Consider the following 22,393-nt stretch of genomic DNA (forward strand, 5'->3'; position numbering starts at 1 on the left):
TCCTAATTTACTTTTCAATTTAATCTACTGGTAGTAGTGGTTTAGAATAACTGGAATATGTTGGGTCTACGTGTGTATTTATGGCCCTCTTGTGGTGACATTAAGCAAATTCTTCATAGGTTTGAAGACAAAGAAATCTCCAATAAGAGAGAAGCAATTCAGCTTTAAAACATCAAATATCAACATATGAGAAACCGCCTTCAGTCCTGTCTGGACATCAAGTGACCACATGCTGATTAGTGACATGAAGCAAAGCAAATATGTCAATTCTTGTATCATTTTATTTCTCAAATGTACTGTATACAGTCACAGTTTACAACACAGCCTCAAATTTAAATACACAGCAAAATAAATTCATTTCATACAAAATTAAATCTGAGACATAATTATCATTATGATCCTTCACTACTAAACTGTATACTGTCTTTCAGTTAATTTTTCCATCAAAGTTCACATTTAAAAGGAGACAAACATACAAGATGTTTTGTACAAGCCCATTAAACACAAAGAATGCAAAACAATTCAACACAATTCGACCTTTTACACGTCATTGGTCCTGTCTGTTTTCAAGATGGCTTTGATTTGCTGAGCTGTGATGTTTTCATGTCATAAGCTACGATTCGTCATTTCACTGTTAAATGCGCAGCTGTCTGTCAAGCTACATAAATTGATGCAGGTAAACTTTTAAACAGAATGGCTGACGGGATCTTCGTTTGCTTTTTCACACAGGTGTATGACCAAATATTTCATTCATCACTCACACTCCAAATAGATGAGAGGCAGATACACACACTTACAGAGCAGGATCCCCTCAGACAGCATGCACATTATAGAAGTTGTTCAAATTATATTTTTTATTTAGCCAGCACTGTAGCTAAACAGCATACAATAATACATTTCTGTTTCTTGTCTAATGGCAGGAGCTACAGAGAAGACAATGTTGAATTACACAATGAATCCAGAACGACTACAAATCTAAACAAGGAAGATAAAGCCACCATTGGTTACTGAGTTCGTTGATAATGCAGTGTTTGAACAACCGATCAGATTAAAACCAATCACACTTCTCATCCTATGTAATCACTACCATCAGAACAACCTGTCTGATAGTGCAGACAGGTTGCACAACACAACGACATTGTAATGATTAACCTGATCTTGTCTTTGTTGGAGGCCTTTTGCTGCATTGTTGCGTCAATAAATCATCAAGCAATAAATCAATTAATAAATAGATCAATAAATAGTTACTCATGATTGTAACACTTTGATATACAGCATATTTCAAGGTTTATTTGTGATTACTTCCATTATTTACATCAGCACAATATATACTGCACAACCACTGTGTGCATACAGGTCACACACACGCACACACTCCAACTTGTACAAACACATGCTCACTCAATGAAAACCTACAGTGACGTATTTCCCAGATCAGTCTCGTCAAGAGTTTTACAGGTCCAGTCACAGAATCATACAACAACAAAATAAATAGTAATCCTTTAGTGTTTCCACACAGACACTCACACTTAGGAGCTCTTGGTTTCATAGACTTGTGCATGAAAAAAAAAAAAGACTGGCCGATCCAAATGTTTTGCTTCCAATATTGTGTCTCTCGTTCTTAAGGACAGGAAGGGAGGTGTAAGCTGAGGAGCTGCTGGGTTTACTTAAGGATTATACAAATCGATTTGCATGTTTTAGCACGACAAGCTGTAAACATGTTACTGCTGCCTTTTTTCCAAAAGTATACCATAAATGCTTATATTGTTTCCTACTGTATCTTCCAGGCTGCAATTGTCCAGCAAAGCAAACATTTAGTTTTTGTCAGAATAACAAATTATTGCATGCTAGCTTGGTTAAAAGCAGGAACTCTCACAATTCAATTTGGTTCGCCAAGAGTTTCGGAAACTTTTCTTTCTTAGTGCATTTTAGGACAAAAACATCTGAGCTTTGAGAGTAGGTGACGGAACAGGAAACTTTCAAAGATAATAGTGGACAAATTCACATTGTGTTTTTTGTGATGTCAGTGTTTGTTTATTGTTTGCCTTCCACATTGTCTTGCAATATGAGCTTCCTTAACAGTCCCTGCCTCCAAACCTGAAATACCAGCTCTTGGTATTGTAACACTGACAATAAATTAAGGTTGAAATTAGTTCTATCTCTGTAATGGATTACCTTTCTTAAGCAGGTTTTGCAAGTACGTTTTCATAACATAATGAACATAACTGAAACCACTGGCAGCCTGGAAGTTACTTAGAAAGCGATATGCAGTGTTATGGATATGTTTTGGAAAATGGTTGGTGATGAACACATGAAGTATTCATGTTATACAAGGATAAACATGCAAAATCCTGTGTGGTCCTGTAACTATAAGTGCAAAAATCAAATTCAATTATCCTTCTTAATCTGGACATATTTAATTGGACAGTTTACATGGTCAAGTTGTCAGAACAGGAATGGATTTTTGTTTTTGTTCATGGTCTCTCCGAACCCGCTGCCTGAGAGCAGCTGTGGCTGCAAGGGGACTCCACCTCCGGCTTGCGGAATGGAACCTCCCAAGTGGTGACTCCCTCCAAAGAAACTGGATTGGACCATTCCTGCTCCCGATAAAAGGGGTTCTGCCCCTATTTCTGATAAAGGATTCCCTGACGGAAATCCAGACAAGCCCACTCCAACCCTGGTGGGGTTCATGTTAAATCCAATTTGTGGACTCCCTCCTCCAGAAACAGGTTGTACCATTCCAGTTCCTGAATGCAGAGGAGCCACCTGAGCTGCCTGAAGCATATTTAAGCCAGAATGAGACCCTCCCATGGAAAGGGGTGGTAGCTGAAACAGGGGAGTTTCACTGGAAGGATTGGCAGCTCCAAAAGTGGGATATGGTGCACCATAAGACGGTGCATGGATGGAACCAAAAGGACTGCCGGGTTGGGCTGATGTTTCAGGGAGGGACACCCCTCCAACAGCCCCTGAAATGACCATAGGGCCAGACACCATGCCCCTGACTTTAAAAGTGCCTGGGAAATCAGGAGGAGTAATAGGACGACAGAGGGATGAGGGGAAGGAGGGAGGGATATACAGTTTGGAGTATTCCAGCAGAGAGAAAATGCACCAAAGCAGAGCAGAGAGAGGGGTGAAAAGAGTTATATATCTGCTGGTTAATATACACTAGTCTCTATACAGGGTAAGTTCAGTAGTTCACCAATGCTCACACACACACATACACACACATAACAACATCTATACACTACAGCGTGACTCAGGGGAGGGTTGGTTCAGCAAAACACAGAATCACAATAAGCTTTTTCATATAAACCTATTGATAGATATTTATTTGTCAGTCATACTTTCTCCTCCCCTCTCTGTCTCTCTCTCTCTGGACTCAAGACTTCAGCAAAACAATCACGGAATGCATTTCAAACATTACAGGGGAATGACTGATATTTAGTATCTCTGATTTGCCAGTCTTTGAAGTTGATCATGCGTCCATTTTAATCAAGCGTACCACAGATAATCCCACATGAAACCTTCGTCAAAAATGGTGTTTTTCACCAAGGGTGAAGCATGTCTACCTCTCCTTACCAATTGCTTGGGTCTGGGTGGCGGGTGTGTTGATAGGGGGGCGCTGTTTGGGGTTAGAGGAAAATAGATTGTCCAAGTCAACCAGCGACGCCCCCACCGAGCCCAGAAATGAAGCAGTCTTTCTATGTATGTCCTCTTCTTGCGTTGTTCGCTTTCCTGCAATAAAATAAAGGTCCAATTCTACTCTAAAAGGTGTTTTCTTTAGGAGACAGGTCAGAGAGGAAGAGAGAGCAAAGCGGGAGAGAAGGTTAGTTAATTAAGATTGTTAGCTGACTGCTGAGAGATGGAGGAAGATGGAGGTGAAATGGAGAAAATGGAAGAAAATGGTCACACATGCTAATGACCTTTAACTTTACACAAGAAAAGAGTATAGTTATACATAAATGCACATAAACACATATGCAGGCACACAAACGGTTTAGTATTTAGAGTCACTATTTTGAGCCAAGCACTCAACCAGCTGGTATAATATTGATTACAAACAAGCACAAATTTGAGAAAACATGAATAGATAGATTGAGTTGATTAAATTGATTTCATCAGAGTGAGGCACTGAATTGCTGAATATAAAGTGAATAATGAAATTTTACTCTTAAGAAAATGGATGAATCACAGAAATAAGCATTCAGGCAAATGTGAAGTGCTATTTACCTGTGCCATTGCTAGGTGCGTTGCTCGGTGCACCCCAAGGATCACTGGTTTTAGATCCTCCGTCTCCAAAGGGGTCACTTGAAGGGGGGTCTGAGGGTGGAGCAGGTGAACCCCATGCATCATCTGTACTGGCTGGAGCTGCAGCTAAAAAGGCAAAAATAAAAGGCAGGCTCAAATAGGACATAGCAATAATATACAGATCTGACCAAAATTTCAGTCTAATGGTTTTATTTCTGTGATAAAATATTCTAAACACAAGATTCTGTTACTAGATTTTTCCATAGCCTTAACATATAGCACATGGCTTCGTTCAGCGATGGGAACTTGCCCAGGTGTCCTAACATGACCCAAGTGCAAAACTTACATCATATAATGGTGGCAATAGTGTGATATATGGCTACATGAATACGCCCATTTACCATTTTACATGATAAGAAATGGTCAGATATAGGGGGGGGGGTCATAAACCCTGTCTATGTTTAAAGATGGTCTCTGACATCCACTGACTCCTGGTCAATGACTCTGATCCCTTTCTGGTTGATGCCGTTTTGCATTTTACACGGAGTCCTTGCCAGATGCAAATTTCATTCACTGAAGAGGGTCATGGGACACATTTATGAGTACTGGAAAAAGCTACTAAGTGATCACAGAAATGTGTTCCCAAATTCCAAGAATGAATATCCATACTCAAGCATTGTTATTTAATCTTACCTGGGGCTCCCCATGGGTCATTGTCTGGTTTGGATGCATCCCCAAATGGATCAGAATTATCAACGACTGAGGAAGCGCTTGTCCCATCCCCCCAGGGATCTCTGCCCTTTGTTTCCACTTGTGGATCAGATGGGGCCTCCCAGGGATCTGAACCAGTGGCGGGTGGAGAGGTGGCAGGGGCTCCCCATGCATCTGCACTGCCTTGGGTTTGGTTCACCTGAGGGGCATTGAAGGGATCTGAGGCCTCATCTTTTGGTGGGCTGGAGGGCACTGCAAATGGGTCCTCCTTAGGGGGTGTTGTTGGTGAGGTGAAAGGGTCATCTTTTGTAGGTGCGGATGGTGCCGAGAAAGGATCCTCTTTAGGTGGTGTTGTTGCTGCAGCTAAGGGGTCATCTTTAGTAGGTTTGGATGATGCAGAGAAAGGATCCTCTTTAGGTGGTGTTGCTGGAGCAGCAAAGGGATCATCTTTGGATAGTTTGGATGGTGCAGAGAAAGGATCCTCTTTGGGTGGTGTTGTGGGAGCAGCAAAGGGGTCATCTTTCGGGGGTGTTGATGCCGGTGCAGTAAAGGGATCATCTTTTGGGGTGTTAAATGGGTCATCTTTCGGGGTGTTAAATGGATCATCTTTTGGAGCGTTAAAGGGATCATCTTTTGGGGTGTTAAAGGGGTCATCTTTTGGGGCGTTAAACGAGTCATCTTTTGGGGCGCTAAAGGGATCATCTTTTGGGGTGTTAAAAGGGTCATCTTTTGGGGTGTTAAAGGGATCATCTTTTGGGGTGTTAAATGGATCTTCTTTTGTGGTGTTGAATGGGTCATCTTTAGGTGCATTAAATGGATCATGGTTAGACGAACTGAAGGGATCTGGTTTATCTTTTGGAGCAGCAAATGGATCCTCCTTGTCTTTGGGTGCATTGAAGGGGTCTGAACTATCTTTCGTTGCGTTGAAAGGGTCATCTTTTGGTGCACCAAAGGGATCTGAATCATTTTTCACCACAAATGGATCTTGTCCATCTTTAGATGCAGTAAATGGATCAGGCTCATCTTTTGGTGCTGCAAAAGGATCTTCTCCATTCTTTGGTGGCGCGAATGGATCTTCTTCAGTTTTTGGAGCTGCAAATGCCTCTTCATGAGTTTTGGTTGGAGCCCCCCAGGGATCACTGCTGGCTGCTGTGTCAGTTGTGGCAGGTCTTGCGGGTGTGCCCCATGGATCAGTGGCCTCTTTTGGTTCTTTGGGGGTTCCCCATGGGTCTGGTTTCACCTCCTCCTCCTCCTTTTCCTTGTTCTCTGCTTTTCCTGCTCCCCAAGCATCATTTTTCTCCTCAGTGCCTTTGCCTGCATCCTCCCATTTCAGCTCATCTTCACTCATTTTGGCCTAGGATATTAAAAATGCAAAATTAGTAAACACAAACAATGAATGGTTTCTTTAGTGGTCTGGCTAAATCTGAGTTTTCCTTTTAACTTAAGTGATCACTACTTCACTTATTTGGTACTCATGATAATCCCCACATCTGCCTGGCACCTCCAGTTTTTGTAACCAGGAGTCAGTTTGCCAAGAACGCTATCTTCATCTGCCACCTGACTAACAATGCATCAGACCCCTTTACCTAGCTTTGCAGGTGGTGAGCCCAGATAGCCTATATAATAATTCCCACCAATTTGATTTCCATTGCTGCTAATTCTACTCTAACCATGGGATTATACTGTATGTTTTTAACGTGACTGATTTTTTTCTGCCACCGCAATAGCCATGTCACAGATATTTGTCTTTTCTGAACATGCTAACGGATTAGAATACCCAGGATATACAAAGCTTACTCTGTAATGAAGGCCACAGGTTTAAGAGCCAACTGGAACCAAAAATTCTTCTCAGTATGGTCAAAAGACAACTTTAATGGGAGTAGCAGTTTCTAAAGTCCTTTTTTTGATTTAAGTTTGTAAACAACTCTATGATCTTGTGTGAAATGTTCTGTTGTTTGACTTTTTTTTGGGATGAACATTTTACCATTTATTGTATACTTTATAGTACTGAACTTGCTACCTCTTATTTACCTGTCAGTCTGTATCACTACTAATACTACTTATCCATCCACTTACAAAAAAAAGATAAGCTTTCTCAGATTGACGTAATATGTTAAGATTGGTTTCCCTAACAGCGTTCTTGAAGCAGGACAATACAGGAGCAATGGCTCAACAGTAGAATATACAGGGGGCAATTCAATACAATAGCCCTGCAAAAAATATTCAGGAAAGTTCAGTTGTATTGAGACTTTGTCAGATGAGTGTTGACTATGGTTATTTTTGATGCCATGGTTTGTGGTGTTGTATTGGTATAGTATTGATACTAATGTGTCCTCTTGCTGTACTTGCTATATGCTCACCCTCCTCTCTGCCTCTTTCTTCTCAGCTTCCTGTTTAAGGCGCTCCTCTTTGCGGGCATTAAAGGAAGCAGTCAAGTCGGCCACGGAGGGTATATTGTCTATGGAGGGAAGCCCTGTGGCCCCAGCAACGTAGACTGGCTTGTAGTTGGGATCCTTGACAGCGTCCGAGGATGAGGCTATTGTGAGGGGTTGGAAAAGAGATTGAATGAGATTTGTGCTAGAGAGAAAAAGAGAGACATAGACAAGTAAAGAGCATTGTTCAAAACAGTTGAAACAATGGAAGCAGATGTAGGAAAGAGGGGCTCACCAGCAGAACCTTTTGACGTCTTCTCTCTGGTCTTGAAAGCAAAGTCTCTTTCTTCCTTTAGTTTCTCATCGTCCTCCATGAGAACAAGGACAACCTTGGCCTTCTCTCTCACATTTCCACCCTGGGACAGATATGCTCACATTAGCCTTTGACCTGGCTCTGAACATTTAAACAAATCATATCTAAACCTGAAAAACTTCTGTTTAAACCTGAAATAAAGCCCAAATGGTACAGGTTCTTACATGACCAAAAATAACTAAGGGTTCTACAGCTTGTACTGTAAGTGTCAAGCACTGTTACTCTGGAAAGCTTTTGACTCGGCTTTCTTATATCTATGTGAGACAGACAAGCATCTATTGTGATTCTTAGACTGTGCTGGCGCTGAGGTTACAAGAAATATGACTACATAATCAGTGGATATTAAAAATGAATGCTCTGTACTTTACAGGAATTAGGTATCACCTGATCTTTGCCATCCTTCTCTACAAAGCGGTACTCTGTGAGGGCTTTGACAATGTAGATGTTGTCTTTCATTTTCAGAAGCACACGGTCGTCACCAGTCTTCAACAGGTACTCCAGCAGTGTCAGGGACTACAATGGAAAAAGCCGGACCATAAACAAATGTACGTAAAACTAAAATATATATATGGTTGAAAGCAAAGTGAACTTTCAATCCATATGGTTTTCATCAAAACTGATGCGTCCAACACCCTTTTGTTTTCTGTATAATCAAGGAATTCATGTGACAAAACAACAAGGAAAGGAACAAAACTAAATCTCTGTGTAAAGTGCAAAGGCTTCAAAACATATACAAAGCCAGTAGTGGACACTAATGTAACTGATGCACCAATACAAAGTCACATGACTGGCAAAGTTATCTTTTTTATGTTACTGTGTTGTTGATACCAATGACTTAATAGCAGATGTGGCAGTGCAGTTTACATCTCCACTGAAGGCCAGATAAGTAAATCCTGTCATGTGATGGAACAGCGAGTGCTTTCAATTGAGCTTTAACTGTTATAAATAGCTGCTCAACTGGTAAAATCTCAGTCTTTTATAATTTGTTTATCCGTGTGCTGGTATGGTCAATCTAATGCAGACTAATCAAGTCTTGTTAACATAGTATAACACTTCATTCTAAATCAAATTTAATCAAACAGATACAGATTCTGATGTTGATTAAAGGGCTAGACTAATATAGTAGGCTGACACTGAACTCTTATTGCATACTGGATATTGTCCATTCAGTGTCCTCTACCCTTGGATGTGATCCTCGCTGAGCATAGCCAAGCAAAACCTGAGCTGAATTTTTAATTTCTCTGCATATTTTATATGTAAGTGTTAATTTATGTTTTCTTATAAATGACCTCTTCATTTAAAGCCTAGTTTATTTCAGCTTTTACCCATTATTGGTCACCATACAGCTGCTAAGCCTATAAGAATTAATTGGTCTGGGATTGAAGGCAGAACTTTTGTGTCCCATTGCTTACTTTTGTAGGGACTTACTTAACCCTAAGAGACCCACGGGGGCGTCTGCGATATCGGCCTACATTACTGTCTTCCAGAGGCTGTAGCAGGCTCAGTTTTTAAGGCTGAAGATACTGGTATTATATGAAACTAGATGCCCTGAGGCATCCATTTGTATCAACCATGTCATGCTAGCTTGTTGGGAAGGGGGCTAAGTAACGTTCCAAAGTTAGGCTAAATTTTGATGAGGGAAAAACTGGCATGGCCATTTTCAAAGGGGTCTCTTGACCTCTCAGCTCAAGATATCTAAATGAAAATGGGTTCATTCTGTACCCACGAGTCTCCTCTTTACAGACATGACCACTTTATGCTAATCCCATTCAGTTTTGCAGCATAAATGTGTTATTTTCGCCTATTCTAAAAGTGGTGTATTTGAATATTTCTGCATACTGGGGTTACTAAACAGTCTTGGAATTGGATAAATTGGGTATGACTGGAGAGCTGAGACTCTTGTGGATTCAATGAGCCCAACTGTATTCATGTGTGATGATGTTAGTCCCCATAGTAGTCATTTCATTGTAGTGAGACCATTTTTTGAAACTTGACCTCACTGTATAAAATGACCTATTGTGACCTCTAGGATTATCACAATCTCATGATTGCTTCCTTAAATTAATTATTCAATAATACTATATATGAGGTGCTCCACTCCAAATAGCAGCTATGTACAGCTAACCTTGACAACTCAGCTGTATTTTGACAGTATTGTGTAAAGAACATAGACTAACTTATCAGAGATAACTTGCAGGGCAAGTTGACCTCCCTGCCAGGCCTAAGCTTCAGGGTATTTAAAGTTATGTTTTCTGTATAATATGTTTTCTAAACTAAAATGTTTTATACAAGGAGTGTAGCTGCTTCAAGGAATAGCTGAGTGTGCAGTCCAGACAGAGAGCACCGCTTAGAACCAGAACTGGAGCAACCTGCTTGCAATCCGGAGAGAGACTCACTTAGAGCAGGCAGAGAGCAGGAGAGTTTCTGCCAAAAACAAGCAGCAAGACCGGGGGAGACATGAGTGCAGCTGCTTGCTAACAGTTACAGCAGAGAGCAGGAAGGAGGACAGACATCTCACTATGCTGCTCTAAACGGCGACTCTGCTGCTGCGGACTCACAAAGCAGGCACTGTAGTTTATAACTGTAGCGTCAGTTGTCTGACTAAGAATTGATAACACAACAATCAACAATCATTCCTCCTGTGCATGATCATGTTTTGATTCAGACTGCGCACTAAGAGGAGGGGCTATTCATAAACAGGTCTGTTTTCAATGTGTTTGTGAGAGAGAGAGAGAATGGGGCAAGGGGGCGGAGCGAATCAATGCGCTATACGCAGCTCTACTATGAAATAAGATTTTACCCATTTAAAAAAAAGAAAAAAAGTAGAAAATAAATATGTGGCAGTCAATGTTGATATTGTGGTGGGCCACCACAAATAAATGAATGTATGGGAAACCCTGAAGTCTATGTATTTATTGTGTAGAGGAATGTTAATGATTTTGGTCACAGTCCTTGTTTTGAAAATAAGGCTACAATTGAACCTTTAAATGGCCTCAGCTACCACAAGTTAATATACATTATTCCTCCTCCTTCTGTCCCCCACCTTGTGGATGTGTCTCCAGTTCTTGTCATCTTTCAGGCGTTTCCAGAGCATTGTCATGATCTCGTTGCAGGCCACCACATTGTAGGTTAGGTCGGAGATGTCTGCCATCTGAGAGCTGGACGGGCCCCATGGGTCATTAGATGTCGCCTCTCTCACCTGCAAAAGAAGCAAAGTAAGAAATGTCAACACATATAAAGGTGGTGGCAGTCCAGAGATGCCAGCATATGATAAGAAGCAATCACTTTAAAATGTCAGTGTCTGCTGCACTGTAGCAAATCTTCCTTGCCATTATCTCCTTTCATCATGCTAATGATAAGTAATCAGTTCTGCCAGGATGTTACAGATCATGTCTCATCAGATCAGCAAGAAATATGTCCCCACCTTTGCTTGGCTCTAAAAGCCTGAAGTTCAGGATCAATGAGCATGTCTCATTATGACTTAATAAGTCTTTATTATTGTTATGTTGTAGAAACATTAACTTAATTGTTTGTCCTATCAACCTCTGTTGACCTCTCCATCTCAACTGCTGGGTTTATCCTTTAAAACTCATGTTGTGCAGACAACCATCATTCTAAACCATGGAACTGTATTAAAATTATAGTTAAGATAAAAAGCTTTACAAAGATGCCACAAATGTGATGTATTATGCACCAATGTATACCCTTTCTTACTGAACATCTATAATATATGTTATTTCATGTAGCGTTATTAAAAAATGGCATTTTGGGGACATCCTTGTGTTCTAAGGGTTTAAGATGCCCAACAATGTGATCACAATATTACTGTCTAAGTCTAATAAAGGCATACATGCCACAGCAAAACTTAAAAATTGGCAGACTGACAAGGTTTTAGAGATTACAGCGAGAGAGTATTTTATTTTCTGCTTGAGGGTAAATTCAACAGGAATATTGGGAACAATAGGATTGACACCGTTACCCACCCTTCAATTCCAGTGTCCCTTACCTTGACCTCAGCCTCAGAGTAGTTCTGGACCAGGTTCTTCAGTTGTCTGCGAAGCATAGAGGACGTCATGGTGTCTGGTGGGGGGGACGAGGAATCAAACCTCCACGATCTGATTCAGAGAAAACTAGTGAACAATCCTGCACCGAGTTGGCACAGAGAGGACCACAAATATATACACAGAAACACAACACAAACACATACTTACCTTTTCAAAGGTACACCTTTCAAAGACTAATATTTGTGTAGCTTGAGTGCAGCTCCTGGCTCAGTGTGCATTCATCCTGCTGGTCTCTCTTCCCCCTGACTGCATTGGTTTATCTCAGGATATCAGAAACCAGATCCTACAGCTGCAGAGAGGAACCAGTCAGCACACACACACACACACACACACACACACACACAAACAAACAAAAACGCTGAGGCAGGATTGGCAGTGAGTGACAAACAATTATGATGTGCCCCTGCAGAGGTGCGCCACATTTACGACTTGAGGTGTGCCCACACCTGCTGTGGGTGGCAGCTTGTGCTTGAGTGTACGTTTGTCATAATCACTGCGACAAACACAGATCCTCATCTAACAGTTAACGTTAGCTTTCTAGCTATGCTAACGTTAGAAGCTAGCTCATGTAGGAAAATCAATCCCACGTATTCAATTGGAGGATGATCGGTCTAACCTACATCAACTGTAAGTCGACGTGCTCGCAGGTTATCATGTCTGTCATAATACGCTTCGTGTTTTCAGGACCTCGGAGAGCGACTGAAGACGGCCAGCAGCCGTCAATACGGCTAACGGCCGAGCGTCGCTGTCATCCAGCACCAATAAACTGAAATATATCACACTTTAGCAACCAAAAGAAGCATTGTATTTCGACTAAACAGGAGCTACCTTCAGTTCAAAAACACAGCCAATGACGCCCGCTATTCCGTGTATAAGAAATGCAGATTTACAGCAAAAATAATGCACTAACCCTGAGAAGATAGTCAGGAATCTTCTAGGAGACGACGCGACGCTGCAGTTTCCGCTTCCGCAGTTTTCAGCACCTGCGTGTCCCCGCCCCTCACGATATATTTTATTTTTCCACCTGAAAAAATACACTTTTCTGTCAATTAATGTTTTATGTTTTAATATAAAATGGGTTAAAACGTAATAACAATATGCCTCTTGCTTTAATATAAAATATATTTTTTTCTTTTGGAGAATGATGAACCTTTATAACATTTCAGTTGTTTTGAGTACTATGTAAACTAACGCCGTCTGCCGGTCACGACGTCGCGCGCGCGCACACACACACACACACACACACACACACACACACACACACACACACACACACACACACACACACTTCAGAAAAAAAAAGCTGAATAAATGAGTCACAACCCACAACTCCCACCTCAATAACAGTTGAATCAAGATGGCGGCCGAGGGCGAGTACGAGTCGATCCTGTGCGTTAAACCCGATGTCAACGTTTATCGCATCCCGCCGCGAGCTTCAAACCGCGCATACAGGTAAAGAAATAACGGTCGACCGCTAACGGCTCTGTAAAATATGGTTTAACGGTCGTGGGTGGTCGGTGTTGCTGTGTTCTGTTCTGGGCATTGCACTTTTCACCGCTCGCTGCCAGTACATACGCGCTTTCAAATCACGAAGAGGACCACAGGCGGTGTGTGAAATGTTGTGGTAGGGCCGGAGATGAAAATACGTTTCCAGTGGTTTAAAGTTGTAAAGCTGTGGCCTGTTTTCTGTGCCGCTTTGTTTGTTGTACGGAGCGGTTGAGCTGTCAGAGATGTGACGGGGGTATTCGTCATCATCAAACCACACCGGTCGATAACGGGCGATCTGCCAGGAGATGAATGTCCTCTTTACACAGGAAAATTATCAGTTTGACAAGCAACGTTAAAGGTTTTCTGGCTGCACAGTATTTTTTATGAGGTTGTCAGTACAGATAAAAACTTTTTTACAGATTATACATTAAAATTAACCAGATTATTAAATAATTAGTAGCCTATGTGTTGTCAAATTTGTGTAAATCAACCAAAACGGTTTAAATCGGTGTAGACACAAGATAACTAAAGGGATGAGAGATGGAGAGCAAATAAATAACTTTTCATTGTTTTTGTTTGTTTGTATTTTTTCTTTTGCGCTGGACACTTTCACCTTTTCATCCTTCTAAAAAAATCCTTCAAATGAATCAGAGAAAGAAATAAAGATAAGATTGACCCAGAGTGGAAAGTGTTGCATCCAGCTGCATATAGAAAAATACAAAGTATGCACAGTATATAATCTCCATATGTACAGATACATACAAAATACACTATTGTACCCCTAGTGTGAAGAGTTTACACTATTCCTACAATAACAGAACACAATGATGGGTGTTCAGTAAAGTGGCAGAGCATATTTAAAAGACTTAAACAATAAAAAGGTGAACTGCTCTGTAGAGCTGCAGTGATTAGTCAATTAATTGAGCTTATCAACAGAAAATTAATCTGCAACTGTTTTGATAATCGTGTCAGTAATTGTTTTAAGCAAAAAGCTCCTCAAACTTGAGAATTTTAAGCTTTTCTGTGTCAAACATGATAGTAAACCGAATATTTTTCAATTTTGGAGTGTTGATCAGACAAAACAAGACATTTTAAGCCATCGCCTTGAGCTTTAAAGGACGGGTTCACAATTTTTCAAGTCTGTCGTAAAACAACAGTCAGGAGCCCAAATGAACAGTGAAACAGGTTTTTCTTGCTGTAATTATTCCTCCTGTTCATACTGACCGTTAGAAGATCCCTTTGTAATGCGCTTAGAAAGTAAGTGATGGGGGACAAAATCCAAAAATGTATTTAAAAGTTTATCTGAAGCTAATATGAAGCGTGAGGAAAACCTCTTTCAATGTTCATCTGGGCTCCTGACTGTTGTTTTAAGACAGACTTGAAAAATTGTGAACCTGTCCTTTAAAAATTACAACAGCATTTTTCTCTATTTTCTGACATTTTATAGACAAAACGATAAATTGTTTAGTTGAGAAAATATTCGGCAGATTAATTGATAATGAAAAGAATCATTAGTTGCAGCTCTACTGCTCATAACTCACATCCACACTAAGACCATAACATGTGATATCACAAGTAGACATTTACTCTATTCTAAAGGGTCAAAAGCCAAAAATGTAGAGATGTAGGTAGTTATTAATACTTTCCTGAAAGTGTAACAGTTTTGTTTACGGCTGCAACAAAGACATACGGGTAAAACTGATATGAGTAAAATATTGATGTTACATCATGTTTGCCTGCAGGGCAGCTGACTGGAAGCTGGATACTCCAGACTGGTCTGGTCGAATGAGGATCACCACTAAGGGAAAAGTGGCGTACATCAAGCTGGAAGACAAAGTCTCAGGTATGACTTTACTGTTAATTCTACCTTAAAGTCACACTGAATCAAATTTCCTCTCTGTAATGCGAAGGTGCTACTAATGCTGACATGTCTATTGAGAATTAACACCCATCTCTACATCTCTACGCTGCTTTTAGCCACTTTCAGCTGTTTTCTTTGGGTTTTTCACTGTGCAAACTAAAACTAAAAAGAAAGAGACACTTGTTACATGCTCATACAAGCCAACACTGCATTACAAGTCCACTATAAACCAGCTGAATCTTAGCTCTGTGATAGATCGGTGACCCCCAAATTGGCTCCAGCTCCGCTCTAATTCGGATAAACTTCTGAAAACGGAAGAACGAGCTATTTTTTATTCTCCTGCTGTAATTTCCTCTCCTGTCCTGCAGGGGAGCTGTTTGCTCAGGCGCCGGTGAAGGAGTATCCTGGTGTTGCAGTGGAAACGGTCAGCGACTCCAGCCGATACTTCGTTCTGCGGATACAAGATGACAACGGTGAGGATGTCGATAATACTAAAACGACTCCGAATCATTACTTACTTTTGGTTCGCACGACTCCGAAACCATTTATCACAACTGCCTGTTTGAAGCTGATTTGAGTCGATGAAGTTTCGTTCCCGTTTAACCAGTTATCATCATCTCCTCGTCCGCAGGTCGCAGTGCTTTCATTGGCGTTGGCTTCGTGGACCGAGGAGACGCATTTGATTTCAACGTGGCTTTGCAGGACCATTTCAAGTAAGCAGTGACTGGGTGGTTTAAATCTTGTTTTTATTATTGTAAACAAATCTCATGTGTATGGTATTTCTCATCAAAACCCAATTTTTAAGGAATTCAAAGAATAATTTATCTTTCAAACAACTACAAGAGAAAATCTCTGTCATCAAACATACAAGCTACCTTCAGTCTCCCCTTCAAAGTATTGATAGTATTGACTGTGGTGTCAGATATGACATGTCTTGCATTCTCTACTGTTCTGTATCTGTAGCCATCTGCAACATTTGCAGTCCGTATCAAAACAAGACGCCTGCTGTAGTTTTCCTGAAAACTGCTGAGATGCATTGTTTATTTCTGTATCAGTGCTGAGATGGTGTATGTGTGTGTGTGTGTGTGTGTGTGTGTGTCTCTGCCTCCCTGCAGATGGGTGAAACAGGAGAACGAACTCAGTAAAAGTGCCCAGCTGGGGGATTCAGGACCAAAGCTGGACTTGGGCTTTAAAGAGGGACAGACCATCACACTCAATATAGGGGTAAGAACCAGCATGTTCAAGGACAGGTTCACTTTTTGTCCTCCATCACTTACATCATAAGTGCATTATGAAGGGATCTAATAGTCAGTATGAACAGGAGGAATGATTACAGCAAGAAAAAACATGTTTCAATGTTCATTTGTGCTCCTGACTGTTGCTTCAAGAAAGACTCTAACCATCAAAATGTGAAGCTTTTACTACATTTTCTAAATGAAATGAAACAGCGAGTGTAGAAAAGTGTTATGAATTGAATTAGCTTGGAAGTACTTATAATAAATCATAAATGACACAAGATTTTAATTGGCTTTTTAAAAATATATTTATGCTACTAAAAATGGAGCTCAAGTGTAACTGGAGATTTAAAGCAATCAAAGTCATAATTTCCATTTCTGTTGCCAGTTTTTCTGAACACACATACACACCCCAGAAAGCAAAAATATCATCATGTCTCTTGTCAGTGCATTAAAGAACAAGTGTCCTCTATCTGTCGTCCATTAAAGCTAAAAGCATTAAGCTAGATGCCATGTGATTAATCTAACGTTTATTTAAAAAAAAGTATCATGAATATCTGAAATGTTTTGTGTTTTTCTTTATCTTTAGCAAGGTAAAAAGAGGGATAAACCCCGCCCACAGAGCACAGGTGGGTTTGGACTCCTCCCACCACCACCTGGAGGCAAGATAGCCCCTCCTCCTTCATCGGGCTCATCCAATCACAACATAGTCCCCCAGACAGGAGGAACAGCAACAGGTGAACAGCGCTCAAATGTTAAAGCTGCACCACACGGTTTCCTGTAACAGCTACCAGAACGACCTATTTTCTTAATTGTCGTGTTAATTGCTGACCGTTTAACGACTCGTGTGTCTTTCAGCTTCAGGCTACAGGAAAAAAAAAAGTGAAATGTGTGTCAGTCTTTAAGCTACTTTTTAATGAGCTCTGTGTTTTTTTTTTTTTCTCCCTCTCTGTCTTTGTTTCAGGCTGTCTGTTGGAGCTGGACAGTAGTAACTCTAACACAGTGGTTCAGCCAAACCCTAGTTTAGATCTTTGGGGAGACTTCTCTGCTCCTGCAAGGTAGACTGCTAATCTCCTGTTAAGATAATGCAAATGTAGCTGTTATATACACATATATATACACTATATGGCCAAAAGTATGTAGACACTCTTAACATTACCCCCATATGACCATATGCATGTTATACATTGCATTGTTGTACACCAGCAGCACTGATAATCATTCATAATAAGCTTCTACATACAGCTTTGAACTTTAAATCGTGTGTTTTTAGTTATTTTATACTGTCTTCATGTATTTTTATAATAATATTTTTAATTTAACATTTCATATTAGAAATATATATGTACATTATGCACATAGACATAATTAAAACATATTTTTATATGATCATATTACAAATGATATTGCCCCCATTGATCCCATTTATTATAAATTTTACTTTTACTTACTGTACATCGCTGCCGATCATTTCCAAAGCATAACCTTAATTTTTGGCAATTTGTTGACATTAATGTAAAGTATATAAACACTGGAATTGTCCTTTTTAATATTTAATGTAATGTCAGCAGATCAGAAAGGCCCTTTTCCGTCATGTTAAAACTAACATCAGTTTTTGTGTTTTTCAGCTCTGTTCCACCACCATCACGACCAGAGAACGCTGCCAACTGGATTCAGTTTTGAGACCGCGGCGCGCGGTTACGTCGATCGCGATTCCCATCTCACCCGCATCTTTGTCCGTAGCTTCCTGTGCATCACACCGCGAGTAAACCTCTCACACACGATGACCCCAAAGCAGAGACGTGAAAAACCCCCCACAGAGCTGTAGAAACAAATCATGGCATCATTTCATTTCAGAAAGAATCATAGTTTCTTTTTAAAAATGTTCTCGACAGGAAATGAAGCATTAAATCTATTAAAGCCATTACATGATATGAGCCATTTCCAAATAATATTTAAGGGCTACGTGTGATGTCCTGAGTAGCAGGTGCTCCTCTTTTATGTGTCTGCGTCGCCTCCCCGGTAGATGGCTCTCTGAACAGAGGTTTATCTTCTAATGTGGAGTGTTTCTGTCTCTCAAACGGCTCCCCCTGCAGGCTGTAGAGAGCGCTGCACCTCGAGAACAACGCTTCACAGAGGCACCAGTGCTTTCTGTAACCTACTGTGAATAATGTGCAGACTGACATAACTCAGCTTAAGTGAACTATAAGACATAAAGCAAAGATTCTGGTAGTTTCTTTAATATTCTACAATTGGCACTTAAATCTTATTTTTTTTTCAATCAGTCTTAATAGTTTTAATGAAAATGAGATTTTGTCTTTTTCCTGAATCATTTTGAAATTACACTAGAAGTGTGTCTAACTTGTTCTGAATTCTAAACAAAGAACAATTTGAGCCACATAAAGCCCCTTTACCTCACTGGCAAGACTTTTTCACTAGTTTTAAGAGAAGTTAATCCCCTTTTTATGACTTAAAAGGGGATTAATTGACTTCCCATCCGCACACTGTGAATAATGGAGAGCCCGGTCCTCAGGCTGGAGGAAGTTTGTCAATCAAAAATCAAACGGCTCAAAATTTCTGTGTTTATAATTTGGTTTAAAGTGTGGTTTGATTACACAACAATAATATCAAAAGGTTCGGGTTAGCTTTTTTTATGGGATATAAAATTTAAATTCTCAACATTTCCCATTTTCTCTGAACGCAGATGCAACCCTCCGCTTAAACCACCTTTATAAAACATAACACACATCTACTTATCGCCACAGGAATCAGAGTTTATTCATTCTACAGTATATAACGTGTTTATAGAATCACTGAATCTACAGGATACTGAACTGCAGCATTAACATTCCTTTCTGAGGTATTTAAACTATGAATTTTATTTTGTGTTTACAATGCAGATGTGTTTACTACTGTGTGCTTGTTATCAGCGGGTGTAGTTTGTCGCAACATTGAAATTAATGTATTAATTTCCAAATCTCAGACATGCGTCGTGCCGTGCCGTGTCATTTCAAGCTGTTTGGTGCATTTTTAAGAATGAAATAAGCTCAGAATTAGATATTATATATTGCATATCTGCTGAATGTGGCGCAGCAGTAAATTAAAACACTACTGACATATTTATAGGGCTTCTTAATCCCAATCAAGTTTTTTTTTTTACCTCTTAATATTTTTACCTCTGAAAACAACATTTCATCCCAATTAAAGTTTGGAAAGTTGAAATGGATAAAGGAGGTGAATCAGAGCAGGAATGTAAAGCTTTCTGTTTCAACTGGCAGGACTTTGTATCGAGAAAGTCCTATTTTATTCTTTTAAGGCCTCTTTGAGATTTGTTTTTGATGTCATCAGATCAGAAGGAAGCTCTAATGTGGGGATTATAAATCGTAGAATCACTTTTTACATTAAATCTATAGTAAATGAATGTTTCTGCATCCCCTTCTGTTATAATGAGAAAACAGACCTAAGAGGTGACTTACCATCTTATTCCGTTGTGCCATTTACAGCACAGAAAAAGAGTTTTCATATGAATGATGAATTAATTTATCTGCTTTTTCATGTTTACGAAATTATCACAAGGCTTTTTAAAAGGCACAGACAGCCCTGTGTTGAACTCATGGCCTTCGGTACTACATATGTTAGGGATGGATGTAAGAATAGATCTTGATAAATAGAGTATGAGAAGTACGGTTTCAGATGAAGAGGCTGTTCAACACGAGTCTGAAACGGTACTGAGTGGTCGAGCGTTTACAGCAGATCCTGCTGTGAAGATTTAGACAATCTGAGGAAAACGTTTGTAACTTACAGGCATAGTCTGACTTTTTGGGAAATGCTCTTATTCACCTTTGTTTGATGAGAAGATTGATCCCACTCTTATGTCTGTCTGTTAAATATAAGGCTACAGCTGGTTAGCTTAGCTTAGCATAAAGCCTGGAAAAGGAGGGAAACAGCTAGCCAGCTTCCTAAAAGGGATTTACAAGCACTGCTGACACGCAGATCACAAATGGTCCCGGGTCCCATTTCACAAATGATTTTCACTCGCAAATTGCGGATAAATTTGCAAGTCCTACAGTCCCCTCGCATGCTCACGCATGGACCACAAGTATGGTGTTCCTTTTGGATTTGTTAAATATGTAAAAATTGATGTGAGGAAAAAGTGATATCATGTTGCAAGTCGCAGCTTGCATGTTCCATCGGGCCCTTGGATCTGTACAAAGGAAACAAAATCTGCCTAGTAGCATCTCTAAAGCTCACTAATTAACACTAATTAAATCTAGTTTCTTTATATTTTCCAAATTGTTAAAATATTCCTTTTAATTTATTATAATACTGAGTGACATTCTACCTAAAGCATTGAACCTATCTGATGCAATGATCCCCGTTCAGACTGTAACATGAACCAATGTGCACTGTTAGAGATGACACCAGTCTCAACAACAACATCTAATGATTGTCTTACTTCATCTGATGAATGTCTTAATGGCAGCAAATGATATGTTTAATACTGGCTGATTGTGACTTTAGATCGTGTTTACAGGACTTTGACAAATGAATTGTCATAAACATTTCTTGACTGTGAATTCATTTGTTTGCATAGATTTTTAAAGGCTTACTGTGATCAGATCACATGAACTGTATTTAATTGGCGGTAAGATACAGGGCTGATTGATATCTTGATGATATGTTGGATATGTGTGTTGTGTTTACATTGCTTGTATTGCTGGCTAAACTATAAAAATGTGTCCCATTGCTCACTCATTCCACTCTGGCTGTAAAATCACTGGACTAACACTTTTGATTTATGACCAATTTAATGAGAAAGAGGCAATAAATCCTTTCAAAGGATGTGTGAAGTCTTGTCCTTATTTTAATAATTACAGCAATAGTTGCAAAAAATACACCAATCAGTGAATTCACATATTTCTCTCAAGTTTAATTTGCATTGATAAACCAGAGGGTGGTGCTAAAGCTCTGTTCTGATAAACCAAAAACAACTTTACTTCTCTTGACCCCAGAATCATTGCAGAACCAGTTAGCTCTGATGTGACCCCTGGGAAATCAAAACAGAGGCTATAAAAAGGATTAGGGATAAAATTATTTAGTTTTCCAGGTTTCTTTGTCACTAGCAGACACACGTCCCCCAAATAACACCCTAAAATACCTTAATCATCTCTTAATCTGTCCACACACTAGGGGTGTGCCCGAATACAAATACATTATTCAGCAAAGCACAAATAGTGGGTTTTGTACAAATATTTGTTTCATACAAATATTTTAAAATTATTTGTTGGGGGTGTCCCCCAGAGATAAAGCTGAGCTACTGACACAAGCAAAGTGCTCCCAAGAGACTCTCCATAACCTGTTGTTCCCCTTCTCCTTTCCACAAAGTTAGGTTGTAAAAAATAAGCAATAAATGAAAAGTGCAAAGCAAGAATCTCCTTTGAAGCTCTTCCCTACACATTACATGCTGTGCTGTCTCTGTGTTATGGGTGTATAAATAGGTAGAGGTCTGTCTGCAATGAGGTGATGAGTAAAGTTTTATCTCAGTAATCAGCACAGTCGTCTATGATCTGGGAGACTCCAGTTGGAGACCCGATCCGGGGACCTCCTTCATAAGGTAGTTTATTCATGAACACTTATTGTAACACTTTAATTTTCTAAAATTAAAAGTGTCATAAAAACAAAAACAGGATTTTTTTAAGCCTCTTTCCACTTTTATTAGAATACAAATACAAATAATTTGCTGCCTCAACAAATACAGATACAGATACAAATACTGGGATCTCTGCACATCCCTACCATACACTTTGTAATATAAACTCAATGTTTCTTAAACTGCTTCACTTCATTCCTCAATTTCATTTGACTGTACAAGCCAAGATAAATATATCCTAAATGACTAGTTTAAACCCTTTAGTCATGAGTGTAACAGCAACTTTGTTCTACAAATTATTAAATACGTTGAAATTAATTTGTTGTACTTCTTGAAATCACTTATTTAATTCACAATTTCTTAAAAATAAATATGAAAAGACGTTCTAACT

At 39.7% G+C, this 22,393-nt stretch overlaps 2 protein-coding genes across 8 annotated transcripts; one reads left to right on the forward strand and one right to left on the reverse strand.

Annotated features, from left to right (window-relative positions):
* Positions 1-275: 275 nt before the first annotated feature.
* On the reverse strand, positions 276-13,700 carry LOC121912816 (epsin-1-like). Of its 6 annotated transcripts, XM_042435268.1 has the most exons (12): positions 12,679-12,792; positions 11,916-12,057; positions 11,711-11,819; positions 10,748-10,903; positions 8,089-8,217; positions 7,627-7,747; positions 7,320-7,495; positions 5,686-6,313; positions 4,942-5,541; positions 4,231-4,374; positions 3,580-3,735; positions 276-3,014 (listed from the first exon to the last, which is right to left on the reverse strand). In XM_042435268.1, exons 3-12 carry the CDS (start codon positions 11,777-11,779, stop codon positions 2,446-2,448), a joined length of 2,748 nt encoding a protein of 915 aa, XP_042291202.1. In that variant the 5' UTR covers positions 11,780-11,819; positions 11,916-12,057; positions 12,679-12,792; the 3' UTR covers positions 276-2,445. The 6 variants fall into 6 exon arrangements, with proteins under 6 accessions (XP_042291202.1, XP_042291200.1, XP_042291199.1 ...); XM_042435266.1 differs by lacking the exon at positions 12,679-12,792 and adding an exon at positions 13,344-13,700 and having other exon boundaries at positions 4,942-6,313; XM_042435265.1 differs by lacking the exon at positions 12,679-12,792 and adding an exon at positions 13,105-13,190 and having other exon boundaries at positions 4,942-6,313.
* Positions 13,106-21,194, forward strand: necap1 (NECAP endocytosis associated 1). 2 transcript variants are annotated; one of them, XM_042435270.1, is made up of 8 exons: positions 13,106-13,220; positions 14,999-15,099; positions 15,486-15,590; positions 15,749-15,830; positions 16,233-16,341; positions 16,942-17,089; positions 17,317-17,410; positions 17,981-21,194. In XM_042435270.1, exons 1-8 carry the CDS (start codon positions 13,126-13,128, stop codon positions 18,033-18,035), a joined length of 789 nt encoding a protein of 262 aa, XP_042291204.1. In that variant the 5' UTR covers positions 13,106-13,125; the 3' UTR covers positions 18,036-21,194. The 2 variants fall into 2 exon arrangements, with proteins under 2 accessions (XP_042291204.1, XP_042291205.1); XM_042435271.1 differs by lacking the exon at positions 13,106-13,220 and adding an exon at positions 13,312-13,392.
* Positions 21,195-22,393: the final 1,199 nt, after the last annotated feature.

Source organism: Thunnus maccoyii, chromosome 15, assembly GCF_910596095.1.
Source record: "Thunnus maccoyii chromosome 15, fThuMac1.1, whole genome shotgun sequence".
Taxonomy (NCBI): Eukaryota; Metazoa; Chordata; class Actinopteri; order Scombriformes; family Scombridae; genus Thunnus; species Thunnus maccoyii.